Source organism: Camponotus floridanus, unplaced genomic scaffold (assembly GCF_003227725.1).
Source record: "Camponotus floridanus strain SB8 unplaced genomic scaffold, Cflo_v7.5 scaffold20, whole genome shotgun sequence".
NCBI lineage: Eukaryota > Metazoa > Arthropoda > Insecta > Hymenoptera > Formicidae > Camponotus > Camponotus floridanus.
The window spans coordinates 2,452,919-2,471,530 of NW_020229326.1; the positions used below are offsets into that span (position 1 = coordinate 2,452,919).

Consider the following 18,612-nt stretch of genomic DNA (forward strand, 5'->3'; position numbering starts at 1 on the left):
AAACCAACCAAAGAATGCTTTTACATTCCTTCTTGTACTTTGGCATACATATCCTTTATGCCAATTATCTCGCAACACGCATGATGACAAACAAGCCCATTATCCTTCATGAATTTTCTTTACAAATATTTTTATATTCTCAAACTGTGTAAAGAAATCATGTAACACTGAAAAATACAAAGTGATATTAAAAGAGAAGAAATAAATTTTATATTATATAGTATTGACAATTATTTTCTTATTAGTGTATTCCTTATATGTAGGAATATACATTAGTCTTTGACCAGCCCTATTTTTAATCGTCTTTAGGGATACTTTGGCTTTTGATAACGCAAATCCAGCTAATCCATTTCCATTTCCAGTTACTATAAATGAACTGATTCTAGTCTTACGTGCTAAATTACCGGTCATACAACTTATCTTTTTGTTTTCCAATCCAGGTTTCAAAACTTTCAAATGTATCTACAGAAAACAAAGATATTAATTATATAAGATTCTAATATTTAGAACTGAAACATCAAAAAAAAATTGAAAATAGACATCGTATCACATGATTTTTGTATGTGTATGATTTAACCATTATAATCCAATAATAGCATAAATATTAACCTTTTCCAATAAGATTTGATTCAATGCTTCTGCCATCCATTGTAACACTCCTCCAACCACATTCCAATGGCGATAATTTTATTTGCATTGGTCTGGTCTGACTTTGTGGTAATTCCATAAGTTTTTGCTTTCTTTCAAGATTTACAAGCAGTTTTTGCTGTTGAATTAATTCTTTTCCTCTAAACACAGGAGTGTTTAGACCAGGAAATTGTATCGGAATTTTTCCCATGCCAATAATTTGCTCCTTATTTAGGAGCTTTCTCTTTTCACTACTCTTCTTGCTCTATCTCTGCGTCTTCCTGCATTACTGATACTTGTCACACCCTTTCATAATTCATCTTCAGGTCCTATAGAACAAAAGCACAGTGAAATACAAATTATTTTCTACTGTAAATATAAACTATTATCAAAATGCTATATCCATAAAAGTTCTACTTACTATTCGCAAAAAATATAGAGTTTCTCACATTATTTAATAAAGTGACTATTTTTAATAAATGTGAATGACTGACAAGCAATAAATTAAACAATATTAAACAATAATATAAAAAAATGAAAAAAATTTCATAATTTTATTGGAGTTAAATTGATAAATTAATTTTAAATACACATTATATGTTAATTACATATAATGATTTCGAGACAATGATATATTTCATTTGCGTTACCGTTGTTTATAGATTGAACATTTTTATCAAATTATTTACAACTCTAAATATGTAGCATACGACAAGCCATTTTTAAAATCTATAAAACAAACAATAAAGTTGTTCATAGTTTTCACTCTTTTTTGGTATAGTTTGCTTTTAGGCGATCTTAAAGTCACTAGATTAACAAAGTATCCGGCTTTAGGTTATCCCTGAAAGGACGATGCGTTCTCTATAAACATAAAAATATGAACTTAAGGTGCAATTTCATTGACGCTAAAAAGTAGCGTCAATGAAAAGGCCGCTTTACACACTGAAAAAGTTGAAACTGTTTGAACTTTATTTTGGGTGCTTTCCAATTGAGATATCCCTAGACACTTTTATGCACACGGCGACACAAGTCGCGTTCCAATTGCCGTAACTGCCGACACAACTTTACACATCCGTACTCAGCTCGAGGGCTACTAGTCAACTTGTGTAACCTTCTGTTTTCTAGGGACAAATGAAATATGCGGTTACAGACTGACGGCGATTATGTTGGCAATTTTCTTTTCGTTTTATCCTTTTTAATTAAAAGACAACCATTAAAGTACACCATACAAATACAAAAATGGACAATAAAAATATTAAAAGTATCATTGAAGTAAGTAATTCAAATTAATGAGTTTTTGTACAATTAATTTTTTTATTATATTTAATAAATAAAATAAAATTGTCTCTTTTGCATATTTGCAGGTTAGATATATTACTGATTAAATTTTCATTCATATTTATATATTAATATAATATGCATTTATATATTTTATTTATATATTATTTATATATTATATAATATTATGCATATATATACATCTATGTATGTTAATAACCTATCCTAACCCTCCACTCGAAAGTCGCACATTAACTTTGTTCCAATTGAGTCGTGCACATCGCTACACTTTGTGCCTTCCTGTGTATGTTTGTGTTAAGATGTGTTAAACAATTGGAAAGCACCCTTTATTGACGCCAAATCTAGAGAAAGTCTAGTGATTTTAATTTGAAAGTCTAGTGAATGATTTGCCGCTGGTTTCTAGCGTCAATGAAATTGCACCTTAAAGGTGGAATTTCATTGACGCTACTTTTTAGCATCAATGAAATTGCACCTTAAGGCCTGTTCCAACAGTGGTCAGGTAGCTTAACTAGTAGTTAAGTAGTGATGCCAATCACTGAAACGAAATTCGGTAAGCTAGGTTAGATTTTGACAAGTTGCACCTCAAAAAGTTCATAAATGGCGCCAAATAAAGGAATTGTAAGTGAAGAGTGATTTTGGCAATAAAGAACAAGTGGATGAACTTTTTATCTTGTGATGTATAATGTATATTTGATTCCCTAATAATTAAACGTAAAGAATTCTCTAATAATATAACGTAAGAATTTCAATTACATCTACGAAAATTCAGTGTTTGTGTGAAATATGACGTCTCCCAGAAATTTGAGAAGATCTACGCGAATAAAAGCTATCGTGAAATACACGGAAGATAGCTTCGAAGAAAACCACGACAATTCTCGTAAGATTATATTAATATAATTTACTATGTGTATTTCTCATAATATCTTTATACAGTTCGACATAGATACATTCTACAATTTATGTGTTTAATATTTTTTAATATTATATATTTTATACCATTTTTCAAATTAGTATATATGAACATGTCACAGATAGTGTTTATTTTATAGCACCGATTGATACAGTGGAGACTGAAGTAGAAAAGCAGCTTGAAGATATCAAAGAAAATGTACAAAAACCACTTGGTAATTGATACAGACTTTATAAATTTTTGTTATATTTTATATGATAATTTATTTATATATATTTTTATATCATTATCATTTTTATTTTATAGTACTTCTATCTTTTAATATATTCTTCTTTCTTTTTCTTTCTTAGAATTATTTTCTGAAAAGGATATAAGTGGACGAAAATTATATACATTTCAAACACCAACTAAAAAGAATAGTATGATGCTTAAAGCTAATCAATGTCGTACATCTAAGACTCCAAAAAATACTAAAACACTCCCAACTTTAAAAATTGTTCTTGAAAAGATTAGTGTAGCAAGTTTAAAAAATAAAAATTTGGAATCTGGCACTGAGAATATTAAGATGAAAAGTAAGTAACATTTTTTTGAATAACTCCTAGTATAAGTTATGAAAAGATGTACATTTTTTGATTTTTTCTTACATTTAGTAATCTCTAGAAAGCGACGTTCGTCTAGTGTAAGTTCAACTAGTGAAAGTGTATCAGAGGATAGCGAATATATACCCACAGATTTAGAAATTAGTTCCGAATCTGATGAGAAGTCTAATGAAAGCAAAGATAATGAAAATTCTGATGAAAGTGAAGAAGAAAATAATATTAGAAGAAGAGGCAAACAAAGTATACTACAGAAATCTTTACCAAAACGTGAAGTACAAAGTACACCTAGAAGGACAAAAAGAGAATGTAAATCTATTGTCTACAAAGAATATGTAAGTTGAATTTGATTAAACTATATATATATCAATTAACATATATATCATAAACACATATTTATTAAAATTTTTAGCTTTTTTTAATGAGTATTGTGCATGTATGTAGTTTGTATGAGTTGTGTGTGTTTATATAGCATGGTATATATAATATTTTTGATATTACGCACATATACACACATAATATATATAATTGCATATATCTTTAACTTTTAAAGCATATAAAGACTGATGAATATTTTGAATCACAATCACAAAAAACAATTACATCTGATCATACATTAGACAGGCTTCGAAATGTTCGCCTTACTGAAGAAAAATTGGATGAATTATTACAAACCCAAAGTTATATTTCTACAATACACAAGAAACGTATTTATTCATTAACAGAACATTATAAGTCATTTTTTTCTATGTGGCAATTTATAATGGAGTAGGTATTATAAAAGTATGGTTTTTTAAATTTGAAATTTAATTATAAATTTCAAAATTTAATTGTTAAAATTAAATTGTAGAGAAGGCTACAGTCTATTAATTCATGGTCTAGGATCAAAAAGAAATTTAATTAATGATTTTCATAATGAAATTATAGTCGATCATCCAACATTGATTATAAATGGATTTTTTCCCAGTTTGTCGATAAAGGATGTAAGTAAAATATACATAAGTAATATTTTTGTATTATTAATTAAAGCAACATCTTAAAGATCTAAATTTTAAATTCTATTTCAGATACTCGATAACATAATAGTGAATTTACTAGGTTTAGATTGTCCAACAAATTCTAGTGACTGTCTAAAACTTATTGAAAAGATTTTAAAAAGTAATCCAGATGATCGACTCTATTTAATAATTCATAATATAGATGGAATAATGCTACGTTCGAGTAAAGCTCAAAACATTCTTGCTGGTCTAGCAACCATTTCCAATGTTCGAATAATAGCGTCTGTCGATCATATCAATGCACCGTTACGTAAGTTACATTTACTTTTATACTAAATTCAAGTTGGATTCACCATTGGTTGTTTTTATAAATTTGTTATTTCAGTTTGGGATCATATTAAACGAGCAAAATTTAATTTCTATTGGTGGGATGCGACGACATTTTTGCCATATCAAGCTGAAACTGCATTTGAAAGTTCGCTATTAGTTCAACAAAGCGGTGGACTCGCTTTATCTTCCCTTCAAAATGTCTTCCTCTCCCTTACCTCGAACGCTCGAGCGATTTATTTAATTCTCGTTAAATATCAATTGAACAATAGTAGCAGTAATTTCACAGGTAATTAGCCACATATATATTTTATCAATCGTGTATCATAATAATTAGCCTGACAAATATCTAATAATGTGTTTTAATTAGGAATGCTGTTCAAGGATCTATATCGAGCAGCGCGCGAACAGTTTCTGGTCAGTTCTGATTTAGCATTAAGAGCACAGTTAACTGAGTTTGTAGATCATAAATTAGTACGAACTAAACGTGCATTTGATGGCGCTGAATATCTTATTGTACCTCTAGATAAGGGTCTCCTTAAACAATTTGTGGAGCAACACGGATCATAATTTATTTGATGAATTTATAAACTTGTGAAATTCAGATTTAAATATATTTTAATGTGATTTTTTTTTATTTGTGAAATAACTGATAAGTTTAATTGTTTCGTCAAACTATTAATTTATACATTACTAAATAATTTTAACAATATACATGCCGTAGATATTTATTTTTATTAGTTTGGCATATTCTTGTTTTATAGTATTATTTTGGTCATGTGTCCTAATTAAAAGTATCTATCCTGCAATTGTAATAATTCATTCGTATTAGTTGTGTTAAATGTTATTAGATTTATTTTCTTTCTCGCCGTTTGCTTGTATCAATTTCCATTCTTTTCTCTTCCTCTTCGAATCAATTGTACGTTTATTTTATATCAAGTGCAGAAAGTGTACGTTTGGTGCAGATAGAAAAAGAACGATTCTATTGAGAACGCGGCGTTCGGCGTTCGTTGTGAAACGCCGTAAAGTTAACCGAGTCAAAGGCGCCAATCGTCGCCTTCCCGCGACATTGAGATCTCTTTTTATCTTTACGTAAAAAGATCAGTGAGGAGTCTGCATACACAATGATGCGGTCGCTCATAGTGATTAATCGTAGATCGTTTCCGTACGTCGCCTTTAAGACAGATTTTATCGGAAAATGTCAGAACGAAACCAAAAGCGAGTGCGAGTGACAGTAGGTACATTAGGTTAGATTAGGTTATCATTTGTCTCACGATGTGAAATAGTACGAAGCTACATCGATTGCGACTTCGATAATCGCAATCAGTTCGAAAATCGCCGATCGGCGCCAACGGTCGATTCATCGTTACGTTTCTTTTTTTCTCGAACGAGAAGAGAAATTTTGGCTCGTCTGGAAGATGCGCGTGCAGTTGTCGCGTCGTAAAATTCATACGTGATATTCGCGGAGGAACATTTATTTCGACAAGTTGTCTAGGGTCTAGGCGCTGTCGGGGCCACGTCAATTGACAATATTGTAAATAACGCGCAGGATCTCCCTCGTCTGACCGTTCTGACCTTACTCCGATAAGTCGCACGTGCGCGACGCGCGCGCGCGCAACCTTGACTTTCGAGTTTGCGGCGAGTTGTGGCGAAAGAGTGAGAGAAATCGCCGAGTCAATCGTGGTGAAGAAGCGGCGTACGTTTTTTCCGTGAAAATTGTGATGATACCATGTAAAATATCCGCAAAGTGTGCTCGATGTTCTACATAAAGACGTTTCTATAAAAACATTCTGTGTTTCTCCTCTCATCCCGTTGCCGAATCATAGAATCTCTGTGGGTGTCTCGCGTCATCATGCGGAATCTCTGGAATTTATGAACAAAAAAGGTAGCGATCTTTTACATTTATCTTGTTTCGTTGCTGCGAAAACATTGTGAAGTGAAAAAAATTGATTGATTTGATAAAAAAAGTATCGCGCGAGATTATCAGTGGAGATCCAGAGAGAGTGGTTATGTTAGTCCTTCCCTGTCATCTTTCTGTACATTTATATCAATTTCAAATATAAATTTAAATTTTGATTTTAAAAGAAACTCTTATAATTTGTACTCTTATAATTTAAACGATATAAAATGATATAAACAGATATATTCGTTTTGCAGGTCATGATTGGACAGGTGCAGCTGCATTAACTTGTTATCATCTGCATCTGCATGTGCATGTGAGTTATTTAAATTATTATTACATTTACTCTTTGAAAGAAAGGAAATATACAAATAAATTATTGTAGAATATAAATTATTCAATTGCTGCTGAGGTGGAGCAGTAAGCATAACTCTAAATGTTTTTTGTTGTCTGTATTGTTAATTCAAACTTTTTTCTGTCGAATCCTACGTATTTATTATTGTTATTTTATTATTATTTTATTTATTTTACATATTTACTTCCAATTTTTTATTTAAGATATTATTGTTACACACTGTATTTGAAGAAACACTGCGTACAGCTATGTGTAATTAGTAACATGGAGTACATTTTTATTCTAATAATATTTTATATTAATATTTTAATATTTTAATTTTTTCAAGAGTGTAATTTTTTAAATAGTTTTTTTGTTTATCTAATGATTTTTAATGTGTGACACGAAGCAAGGGAGTTTCAAAATTATTTCCAAAGTATTTTTGATTGACATTTTGTATACAAAATAATATATTTCGCATGGAAGTTTTACATTGTAAAAAGAACACGAAATAATATTATAGACGTGTTCTACTCAAACTTATTGCAAAATTTATTTATGTCTCACAATATGATGTGATTGTTTTTACCATTATTACTATTATTGCTGTAGTATTTGATAGAAAAACATTGAACATTTATACTTTTACAGAAATACTTTGACAGAGAAGTAGTAAAATGATTTTTCTCTACAACTAAGAATAAATTTTTTTAAAGAATGGTTTTATATAAAATTATATGTACGAAATATATTATATTTTGTTATATAATATTTCACAACACGTATTAATCTGTGGTATCTTATCTGCTGTACAAATTTACACATTGTTGGAAAATTAATTTCTAACGTATGCCAATAGATGGCAGAACATTGAATATTTTAGCACATAATTGTGACAAAATTTTCTCGATATAATATATTGTGACCTTTACACATTCTCATTTTATTTATTACAAATATTTTCTCTTTGACTTTTGCCTTTTCTTGCTTACAATTATTCATAAATATTGAAAAAACATTTTTTCATAAAATAATATCATATTTCAATCTTGAATAATGACTATTGATATAAAAACTCTTAAAAAGGAAAATAACCAGTTTTTACTTTGGACATTAATCTCATAGTACTATGGTAATAGTACGATAGAGCAATTTCGTCAATTTTTAACCAGAATTATATCCTATTATCTCTCTTTTTCTCCCTCTTTCCCTTTTTTCCTCTCTCCCTCCCCCTCTTCTCTCTCTCTCTCTCTCTCTCTCTCTCTCTCTCTCTCTCGTTGAGTGAAAGTTGGCAAATTGTCCTGAATGTGTCTGGCGTACAAATCTCAGTGTGGGCGATGTCAAATTTATGATCGTTAATATCGTAGACGAGATTTCTCTCAAATTGTATTAAAATTTCTCTATGACGCGGAAATAATTTTCGCATACATATTCGTCAATTCATTCGATAAATAGATTCAAATCGAAGTAGACGTTGAAAAATTTTTATTCTGAATTGTCCATTTAAATTTTTTTTTAAATATTATCAGAGATCATAAAGAAAAATTTCTTATAAGATTCGATAGATTACAAAAAAAATGTAATGTTAAAAATATTCATGCAAAAATTAAAAGATTATTTACATTTATACGATATATAATTTGATCATTATTATATATATTTATTACATTTGTGATTTTTAAAGAAAAAGACTTTCTCAAAGTCGATGATATCAAGCTTGTATTGTTAATAATAATTTCGGATTCGTGCGAAAATGTTTACTTTCATGTATCGATCGCGTATCTTTCTTCATCTAATTCTGTTAACGTCGCGCAACTGTTTCACCGATTTCACTTTTACCAAGACAAACTAATTTCTCCGAAAGACGATTCTCCTCGAGAAAACCATCGCTCGATATCTTCCTTCGAGGAGATTTGAGGGAGAGATTTGCTTTCGCTTCGGAACAACTCGAATTTCGACGTCACTCGTTCGCGTCTGGTTATGAAACGTCCTGTACGAGACGATACTTTCACTATCGCGGCCAAGTTTCATAATTATTATTATCGAGGCCATACGTAGGTCGAAGAGGAGACTGTCGGGACACGGAGAAAAGGGTTTGGCTCCTCTTTTATCATATATACACAAACGTCTCACACACACAATATCGTTTAATTAGCGATAAATCCCAACCTTATTTTATTCAAGATGTCTCAATCGCGCTAAATAATACATTCTCTGGTGAATTTCGAATTAACTGTTAATGAAAATAATTGAAAAATGGAAAATTTAATGTAAAATCTACTTACGAAACTTGTTAAATTTACTTTCGAAAAGTAATTTCCACATAGAGATTTGAGGATTGAGAAAAGCTAAATGATAAAAAAGCATTTATCTAAAAAATGCTTTCGCAATTATTTTAAAATAAATGTTACTTTTAATAGAAATTTCATTGAAATCTTAATTACCAAGAAAAAGAGAGATTATTAATATTGATAGTGTTTTACAAATTTCGACACATGTGATGCTCCATCAAATATTAATCGATCGATTTGAAATTCGTTAAAATATTTGTCATTTGAAAAAAATGAAATTAATACGAGATACCTCGTATACACGTACACACATACACACATGTATGGAACTTTTGTCCTAGCTACTTTGTGGCTTTGTTACGTGTCGCATTGCGTGACCGAGAAATCATTTTTCCAGCATGATCGCCGCGCTGATCACCGGTTAGCAATTCCCTCGTCAAGGCTCATCGTCGTTTTTCTCTCTCCCTCTCTCCCTCTCTCTCTCTTCCTCTTTGATCGCTACACATGGTGCACGTGCGAAGTAACGTTCGTGTAACTAGTTTTGCTTGTATCTAATATCCGCCGTGTGGCGTCATTGGTGGCTCTATTAACGAGCGAGGAGCTAGATATCGACGTGTTTGCGCTTTATCCGAATCTCTCCTTCATATAAAGTTCTCAAATAGTTTTAGCTATGACTTCTCATGGTAAACCACATAAATATTTCAATCGTTCATTGATCTAGAAAGATTTAGATGTTAAATAAACCAAAGTAAATAAAAAATATAAGAAAAAAATATATAAGCGAGAGTTGTGTAATTAGAAAATTGGATAACTAGACTTTTTCTTGATGTATAGATACTTGGCGAATGGATAACTGAAAATTATATCAGTATTTATTAGTATTATCACATAATGTCTAATAATAAGATAAAAAAGACTAGAAGGTATCCATAAAGATGTGCTTTCTTGTAAACAAGAATTTCTCAAATTTCATTATCGTTTGAGCGTAACTCTCTTAAATCGTTTGTTAAATAAAAATAACTATTATTAATTGAGATTAAAAGGTTCATTTTATATTATTTACAATTTGTAACGTCATATTTAAAATAAAATTCCTCTTTCAATTTTATCTATCGTGTGATATATATACAGAAAGCACATTTAAAGAATCATTTCAAGAATAAACATATTTTTTTTTAAATATGGAGCACGTCATAAAATTATTAACTCTGTCTTGAATATTCATCACAAACCGTATGGATCAATCTCTACAAAGGGCGCTTTAGAAGAATAAATTATTAATTGATTATGTTATATTTCAGATTATTCTTTTGACAATCTGTTAGATGGAAAAATGCAATTAGTGTTTGACTATCAACAATGGTATATGATTTTAACAATCACGGCAACGGTAATATACGGTAATATACGAGGCTCGCACGATAACGATTCGATTCCGCATGTAATACGACAAATATCGGCGCTCGATTAATCAGTCGCGAATGAAACGAGCTCTCTCGTTCGAGGGCCATGAGGGTAGCGGTCGGGGAGAGTAGTAATCGTCCCAGACGAAGGAAGGAGCCCGTCCGAGGTCGAGTTGGGGTTGCTGTACGTGCACGAGCATTGCGCAAGAGCATTCACCCCGCTCAATACTCAGCGACGGCACACAGAGATACAGGAACTCTGAAAATGTACAGGGTACACGCGAGAGAGAGAGAGAGAGAGAGAGAGAGAGAGAGAGAGAGAGAGAGAGAGAGAGAGAGAGAGGGGGAAGCGGGACGGAGCGAGAACGGAGCAGGAAGAGGAAACCGGTTCTAGCGAACCACCCCGAAATGGGTTACTTCGCGTTTGTGTGTAAATTTGATTATGTGTGTGCGTGTGTATCTACTTTATATACGCGACCAACCCCGCCTTTGACAGTGTACCAGCAAACCACTCGCATTTCCTATTCCGCGCGACGTATGATGCGCGCATATATCGGCTGTTTTGTCCGGATGTTTGAAAGATAGAGAATGATATACAACACAGTCTTATCATTTTGAAAATTGTTTGGAGAAATTTAGAGAAATTTCTCTTTTTTATTGTTGGCAAAACTTAATAACGTTTAATTTAGAAATTGTCCAATTTATAAAAATTTATTTGTGACTTGATGTCTAGAAATTCGAAACTCTATAGCCGGAATAAAAAAAGGAAATGGAAAGCATGAATCTTTGCACAATTTCTAAATAAACTTTATTTTGAAAGAAAATTTCTATTTAAAAATAGGAGAATAAAAGTTTCAATCCTATCAAAGAGAAAATCTAGTTTAGAAAAAGCAGAGGTTTTCTCAAGGAAAAGCTCTATATAAAAGATGCTTTGTGAAAGCACATTATATATTCGAAATTTGCGCAACTCGCACAGAAATTGCAAAGGGCAGACTTTTGTGGTACGCAAATGTTTACAGATGTAATATAATTTTTATTACGACATATGTGTGCAATTTAGTAATAATAAATATAAATTATATATTAATGGATTTGATATTTGATAGTTACGATATCGAATGGAGGCGCAAATTTATGCCTAAATAACTTGGAGATTATTAATTTGCAAGATTACTTAACAATATCGATGTCATGTTAATTAATTAACTCGTCGTATTATAAAAAGCGAGTTTTATCGCTACGTAATAGTATCGGACGTAATGCTAAATTTTGTCGGGCATAATTTTTTGTCGTATATTTAACATGTTCGATTCTTCAATAATAGTTTCGACATAATAGCAGGACCGATGTCCTTGGTTTCGTCATTTGTTACCTTCGTCGTCCTGTCTGTCGGTCTCTCGTGCCAATTTCCGTCGACCTCTGCTTAATCGATTATCGCTTTAGTGCGGCTCGTGGATAGATCCCGCTCGACCGGAATGATTAAATCCGCTCGGACTAGCGTAGGCTGTGCAATTTTACTTTGCCTGTCTGTAAGTCGAGGAAAATATTTCTACCAAACAAGAATATCAGGTTTCAGAATGTCGAATCATTTATATTATTAAATATTGCCTGCTATTATATCCACGTTTATAATTTTTACAAATCTAGTGAGTTTGAGGGAAATTTTAGATGGAAATATTTGTTCACGTATTAATGTAATCATTAAAGTTTAAATACATATCTCTTTGATGATTTAATTGTTTTTGGTTCATCTTGAATCCGTTTCGGACATTACGATTAATAATTACACCTACAGTTCTAAATTCAAGAGGAAAAATGTGAAGACTGTTAATCTCTCTTATATATTATACTCGTTTATATATTCAAATTCTTACTTATCATTTATGACTGAGAAAGATTTCGTCGTTATTCGACTCATTGGTACTTGTTGACTTGGTGTAAAATCGTATTTATCCGCGAAAGCGAATTCGCCGTCGCGGTGATGGTATCCTTTAGCGATCGCCAGAGAGGATAAGTACGCGTCGCGAGGGAAAGTGAGCGCAAACTCTCTCGTCGCCTTCATCTTTGTCATCGGAGCCGTTGCAGGCGTCGCGGTCTGAAGATGGTCTAAACTGACTTTCTAATATCGGATTAATTCGTGTGTCGTACTCGTGTGTGCGGTACCGTTTCTATCGACCGGCAAAAACTTTTAACGCATCGCGAGAGGCGTCGCGATTGCCAAAACTTTTCTCACGTAACGCTCGATGACTCGCGTAGAATTTAGCCGAATGTGAGAAATATTGCTGCGAGAAACACGAAACCTCGAGAATCCCGTTTATCGTTTCGTAGATTTGAATCTTTCGCTATTTTTAACACACGAGGCACGTAAAGTTATAAAGAACAAAGCGAGAACAAAGTTGAGCGAACGATCGTGAACGTTGCTTTGATTCTAGAGAGGTTTGTTTAAGAAATTCGTTTCCGTGTCAAAAAAAATGAGATTTTTTCCATAAAAAGAAAAAAAAAACAAAATGAATTTAAACAAGTTTACGCGATTTAGCAATTCGATGAGTGTGAAAATGAACGAGACGAATCCAAATTCTCGGTATATATTTCACGACGCGGCGCAATTTACATTTGCGGGATTGAAAAATGTAAAGAGGAAGGTTTTCTCTCGAAACAAAGTCGGATAATTGAGCGCGACTCTACTCGTATTTGGGTTATCATAGACGGTGCCGAGGCTTTCTAGCTTTCTACGCTTATGCCAAGGATGTCCACATTACGAAGGATCCCCCACGCACATTTAGCTTCGCGCGTTAGTCAGGCCATTATGACAGGCGCGACGCGCCGAGTCCTCCACCTCTTTCGTGCGTCTTGGTCGTTTAACCCTTTTCGCGTCGATTACATTTTACGATCTCTCGTTCTCCGTAAGCTGTCGCGAGAGGCTCCATTTTCTCGCGTCGCTCTCAGAATAACATTATCTCTTTGTCGTTTTATCTTTTTCCGTCGATAACTCAATTATTATAGCCTTGACTTCGAAAGTACGGAGCGGTCGATCGTGTCAAGTTAAACGCGAAATAGCTTTCGATTGAGAACGTGCGATAAATTAATCTTAATAAATTATCTCAATTTTACATCTCGATATGCGAAAATGTTTCATTAATAATTATGTACGTAAGAATGATTATTCTCTCTCGCGCTAAAACGTACGACATTTCGAGCTCCCTGGACTTTGACTAGCCGTGTAATTTATTAAAAGCGCTTTCGCGTACTTTTGGCCAAGGTTGTACGATTTTGCGCATCTAAACTCACTCTGCAAGATTAACGGGTTCAAATTAATCACTTAAAAAATGACTCTCAAGTCGTAATCTCGTTTAATTTTACGGCCTCGCGCCGTCCTCGCCATAGATGCGCGAACATGTCACGCGTGTGTATGTACAGTTCATTTTATCGCTAAAACGCGTTATATCGTACAACTGTATTTTACGCGCGTTGTTCCGGAATTATTGTACGGTTCCGGTTCGCGTTTGCTCGCGCGCGTCGCGTGTAACGCGCTTTCAATATTTGGATCAAAAATTCCATCGTGCCCACTTTTGAGATGGCGAGATCGACCGCGAATCGACAAAATTTCGATGATTTCGAAAGTCGCAAATATTTTTTCCGTTTTCCAAATATACCGTTTTTAGAAATATTATGTCTCTCCTCTGTGAGTCATAAATATTTAACTTTCATATTTTAATTTTTTAAATATTTTTTATTTTCCCCAATCTCGATATTCTATTCTTTTAGCCAATTCAAATTATATTTGTTTTTCAAGTCTCAAACAATCATAATTTAAATTCATGTATTGCCAAAGAGGAACGTGTATATTATTAGTAGCTATTTTGAGAAAATTTATGTTTATAGCCGTGAATAAATAATAAGATGAAATAAATATAAAATGTTTGAGTGTATTATTGTTTAAAGCAATAAATGAAAATCTTGCTACTCGATATATTTGCCAAGTTTAGGAATAATAATATGGACGTAAAAAATATATCTATATTAAACATCCGATAAATAGCAACGTTTCGTAAAATTTGGAATCGGGACTGCGTGAGCGATTTTAATCGTCGCTACACATGAGTGGTAATGAACCGACCGCCCTCGCCAGGCACGAGTGACGTCACAAAGAAGTCACTGTGCGTTACACCACCAACGGGGATTCGACGATGGGTTCTCTCGCGGGCGGCGAGGCGCGGCGAGGCGCGGCGCGGCGCGGCGCGGCGCGGCGCGGCGCGGCGTAACCTCGAAAACGGAGGCGTGCCGTCGTCGGCGTCGGCGTCGGCGTCAGCGTCGAAGAGGGGCCGGCACGTTACACATATTTGAGGTCAGGAGATATAAATAAATGCTAATATCAACAGAGAGGCGTTGAGGCCAGTTTGATATCCGAAGCCTCGTTTCGGTCGACTTGCGCGCAGCCGGCCTCCCTTCTCTCCGATCTGCTTCCGTCTAGGATTTATTTAACGGCCGATAATTTCGACAGTGCCGACATGCGCATCCTCGTCCCGTCTTTAACCCTTAATCAGGAACTCGAGTCGAGCTGCTCGTGTAACGTTAAATTACAAGCGCGATCGTTACGACCCCATCGTCTTTTTTTTCGTCTTCTTCGTCATACCTGTTAAATCACAACGACTGTAATCTCATGTAATCTTTATAGTTTAATACCCGAGTATAAACAATTATTGTTGTTTTATTAGCTCGTTAAAATTTCAAAGAATGATACATATTTAGAATTATGCGTTCTACGTTTTTTGCATATTTGATTCAATAATGAGAGCTTGATTTCACGTTATCGATTAAGAATTAAATGCGATATATAGTGATGATGATGATGATGATGAAGTTCGATAAGATGTACAGAAAATATGCAACTCGATTGAGATAATTTTGATCGAGGAATTTAATGGAGAATTATACATATCAATCTACATTCTTTTACGTTTCTTATAATAAAATTTAAAAAATTTAAATATATATTTTAAATCATCATAAATATTTTGTTATGTATGACTGAATCAAAATTGCGTTCGATGCGAGCGAATCTATTCGTAAGACATTAGATCGGTGCAGCGTTCTGCAATTAGCGATTCGCACGCTTTATCGCGCAAATTATTTCTCCAGGGGATCAAAACGTTTGCCGTAAATGCAATCAGTACGTTAGATAGCGCGTTTCAACAGCTGCTATAATAGAACATCTAAATCATCGCACAGAGCGCAAAATTTTATCCCGAGATAGCGATGTAGAATAAAGAAGGGGAAAAGTGGAAATTAAAAATTTAATTAGATAATAATAAAGTAGGCATAATGTTTCTGTTCCTAGCGCGATGGATTTTCATTGAAACTTTTAAAGGTATAAAATTTTCGGGCGCCTTATCTTTTTATTAATATACGCAGATCTAAGTAGATCATCGTTAAAGAGCTGTTTATTATAGCCATCCATCTAGATTACGTTTATCGATTCAGATTACTATCTTTGAGCGGCTCAGATATCTCGCGTCCGTGGCGCGTATCCATAATCCGTAGAAAGGATGTATCACGAGGACCGGTCGAGGCCCCACATGACCATTCGCCGGGCGAATTACGTACGCGAGAATATACGAGTATTTATGCATGTTGTGTGCACGCATGTATGTATAACTTATCTATGTAACCTACTCCACTTGCACCCGTCGTCCGTTTACGAGACGCGCTTCCTCGTTACACGTAAACGCACCCACACGTCGTCCTATCGATCGTTTACGTTACCTGGAAACGAGGATTATCCCTCTTCCCTCTCCTCTCTCCTCCCTCCTCTCTCGCCCCTCTCTTCCCCATCTTCTGGATATACTTTATCGCATCTCCTTTCAGTTTCGCCTTCCGTTCCCTTGTAACCGAGTCGACGAGAGATAACGATGTGGCCTCCGCTATTTATCAGCTACTCGCGCTTCGGTCGACCAGACGTGTGCTAAGCAATCTCCGGGGACGAATCGATTAAAGATTTTTATTTTATATCAGATATGTACACTTTTTTCCTCCAATAATATATATATATATATATATATATATATATATATATATATATCTTTTTTTTTTCAATTATTTAAAATTTCAAAAAACTATAAATTGCAAATTTAAATCTGAAAATTAGTCAAATGACTTAAATTATTTGAATGAATTTCCAAATTTAAGTGTATCGAACAATTGTAAATTTCCCACTATTAATTAATTAATTATACATGTCGACTCACGTTTGTAAGAATATGTATTTACTTAGTTGAATTTATTTCGATGGGTAAAAACACGCGCGTGAAAATTGAATACGCCCGTTTTAACAAATTCAGCATGTATGTCACTTTCGCAATATAAAAAATGACCTAAGAAATGTTCTCCGCAAATAGATTATGACACACATTGCAGAAATGTTGACGTTTTACGTACACGTGTGTCGCGATAAAATTCCTCGAATAAAATGCGGTTGCACAGTCAACCTAATCTCCCTTGGCGTAATCCAACATTTCCGTCAAGATTATCCTCCGAGAAAATTGCGCTCGTTTGCATTGGCGTAAAAAAAGAATTCGTCCTTTGCGAATTTTAACATTTTTAAGAATTTACCTTGTAAAGTCGACCATTTTTTTTTCTCATTAACGATCGTCAACGTTGCTAGAAATGTTGACGTTGCGCGTACGAAAGTTCTCTCATACATGTTTACGCACACATACGATTGGCAGCGGCGATCGTCCCTGACCTAAGCCACGCACATTTTATTTCGCTACTCTAGAAATTCCAGTTTGCGCGCGACACCGAGATGTCAATCTCGTTCGTCTCGCAAGAATCGCCCGTCAATCGTGAATATAAGGTCACGCGCGATGACGTCTCCCCTCTAACAGTTTGCCGATTTGAATAACGCGACGTTTCGCCGTCAGGCTCGGCGTGGCTTCGATCGCTTCCGAGTCCGAGACAAACGCGGTAGTCCGTGAACCGCGGCAAATCCCGCGGACCGTCAACGTTATTATTACATCCCGTCCTTGGAATAATAGATTGCTTTTATTAATGAGACTGCGCTCTTTTGTGACTCTAACGAATTTTCACTTGTAAAGTCCAAGGTCGAAAGAGAGCAACAACGTGATCTCATCGATTGCGTCATCTTGTGTCGCAATCTTTTTTGTCACAACGTGATTTTTCATCATTTTCGCATACAATTATAACATGCAATTATTTATAATACGTATAACGGAACAGAGTCGTGCGTAAATTTATAGATGTTTCGATGAAAGGTCTCTCAAAGTAATCGCGAGAATTTAAATCGACGGATTCACATTCCAAGCGGATTTATTTATCGGAAATTTTATTTATAAATCGTCGCGCGAGTCATTTTAATGCCGGACAAAATTGTCCGAGGCGCGACTTTTAATTCACTCTTTTGCCGAGAAGTCGCGTAATCTTGTTGCGAAACGTGTTCTTATCGCAAGCGTCGGTTAATTTTTCGACCGCGAGAGAGAACGACGGCGGAATCGACGCTCCGCTGGCCTGGTTCCGTTGTTAAACTGCCCTCGAGATATATAGAAACTGTTAATCTGTTAACCTACCTACCTATAACGCGCCCGCGATCTCCATGGCGCGAGTATTATCGAGCGACCCAGACGTCGTCCGCCCTGTTTGACGATCCCGACGACCTTAGGGCTGTCGCTCGTCGAGATCTCGCGCGTGTAACGTTACGTAAAATTGACGCGTGCGTTGCGTACGCGTGATTTATTCGCGACGATGCGATATATCGCGACGGTCGGCGCGGGAGTGTAAAACGTTCGCGTAGATGAGATGAAAAAGCGCCTTTTATCGCCGGCAGAAGCCGGTTAACAGTAATCGCCGCTTCTCTCTCTCTCTCGCCCGCAAGATACGTCACAAGTTTTAATCTATTTTTATGTCCTACCGA

General features: G+C 34.5%; 3 protein-coding genes across 5 annotated transcripts in view; 2 read left to right on the top strand and 1 right to left on the bottom strand.

Annotated features, from left to right (window-relative positions):
• Positions 1-77: 77 nt before the first annotated feature.
• On the bottom strand, positions 78-1,296 carry LOC112637791 (28S ribosomal protein S5, mitochondrial-like). 2 transcript variants are annotated; one of them, XM_025408324.1, is made up of 4 exons: positions 1,278-1,296; positions 610-956; positions 243-462; positions 78-167 (listed from the first exon to the last, which is right to left on the bottom strand). In XM_025408324.1, exons 2-4 carry the CDS (start codon positions 643-645, stop codon positions 100-102), a joined length of 324 nt encoding a protein of 107 aa, XP_025264109.1. In that variant the 5' UTR covers positions 646-956; positions 1,278-1,296; the 3' UTR covers positions 78-99. The 2 variants fall into 2 exon arrangements, with proteins under 2 accessions (XP_025264109.1, XP_025264108.1); XM_025408323.1 differs by lacking the exon at positions 1,278-1,296 and adding an exon at positions 1,049-1,126.
• A 1,148-nt stretch (positions 1,297-2,444) lies between these two features.
• LOC105247768 (origin recognition complex subunit 2) lies at positions 2,445-5,384 on the top strand. Its single transcript, XM_011252142.3, has 9 exons — positions 2,445-2,803; positions 2,976-3,050; positions 3,187-3,408; positions 3,487-3,767; positions 3,986-4,200; positions 4,283-4,415; positions 4,500-4,740; positions 4,816-5,046; positions 5,128-5,384. The coding sequence occupies exons 1-9, from the start codon at positions 2,710-2,712 to the stop codon at positions 5,325-5,327; spliced, it is 1,692 nt and encodes a 563-aa protein (XP_011250444.1). The 5' UTR covers positions 2,445-2,709; the 3' UTR covers positions 5,328-5,384.
• Positions 5,385-5,715: 331 nt separating this feature from the next.
• Positions 5,716-18,612, top strand: part of LOC105250149 (protein roadkill) — a 67,117-nt gene continuing 54,220 nt past the window's right edge. The window contains exons 1-2 of one of the 2 annotated variants that reach the window (XM_025408342.1): positions 5,716-6,642; positions 6,915-6,973. The gene's annotated coding sequence lies outside the window, so the exon portion shown is untranslated. The remainder of the gene's footprint in view (positions 6,643-6,914; positions 6,974-18,612) is intronic. The other variant, XM_025408344.1, reaches the window with a different exon arrangement.

Bases quoted from the DNA above. Each gene is read 5' to 3' on its own strand.
- LOC112637791 (XM_025408324.1), bottom strand. From the start codon at position 645: ATGGCAGAAGCATTGAATCAAATCTTATTGGAAAAG. The intron at 463-609 runs GTTAATATTTAT...TGTTTTCTGTAG, and splicing joins ATCAAATCTTATTGGAAAAG to ATACATTTGAAAGTTTTGAA. The intron at 168-242 runs ATAAGAAAATAA...TGTATTTTTCAG, and splicing joins TACATATAAGGAATACACTA to TGTTACATGATTTCTTTACA.
- LOC105247768 (XM_011252142.3), top strand. From the start codon at position 2,710: ATGACGTCTCCCAGAAATTTGAGAAGATCTACGCGAATAAAAGCTATC. The intron at 4,201-4,282 runs GTAGGTATTATA...ATTAAATTGTAG, and splicing joins ATGTGGCAATTTATAATGGA to AGAAGGCTACAGTCTATTAA. The intron at 4,416-4,499 runs GTAAGTAAAATA...ATTCTATTTCAG, and splicing joins CCAGTTTGTCGATAAAGGAT to ATACTCGATAACATAATAGT.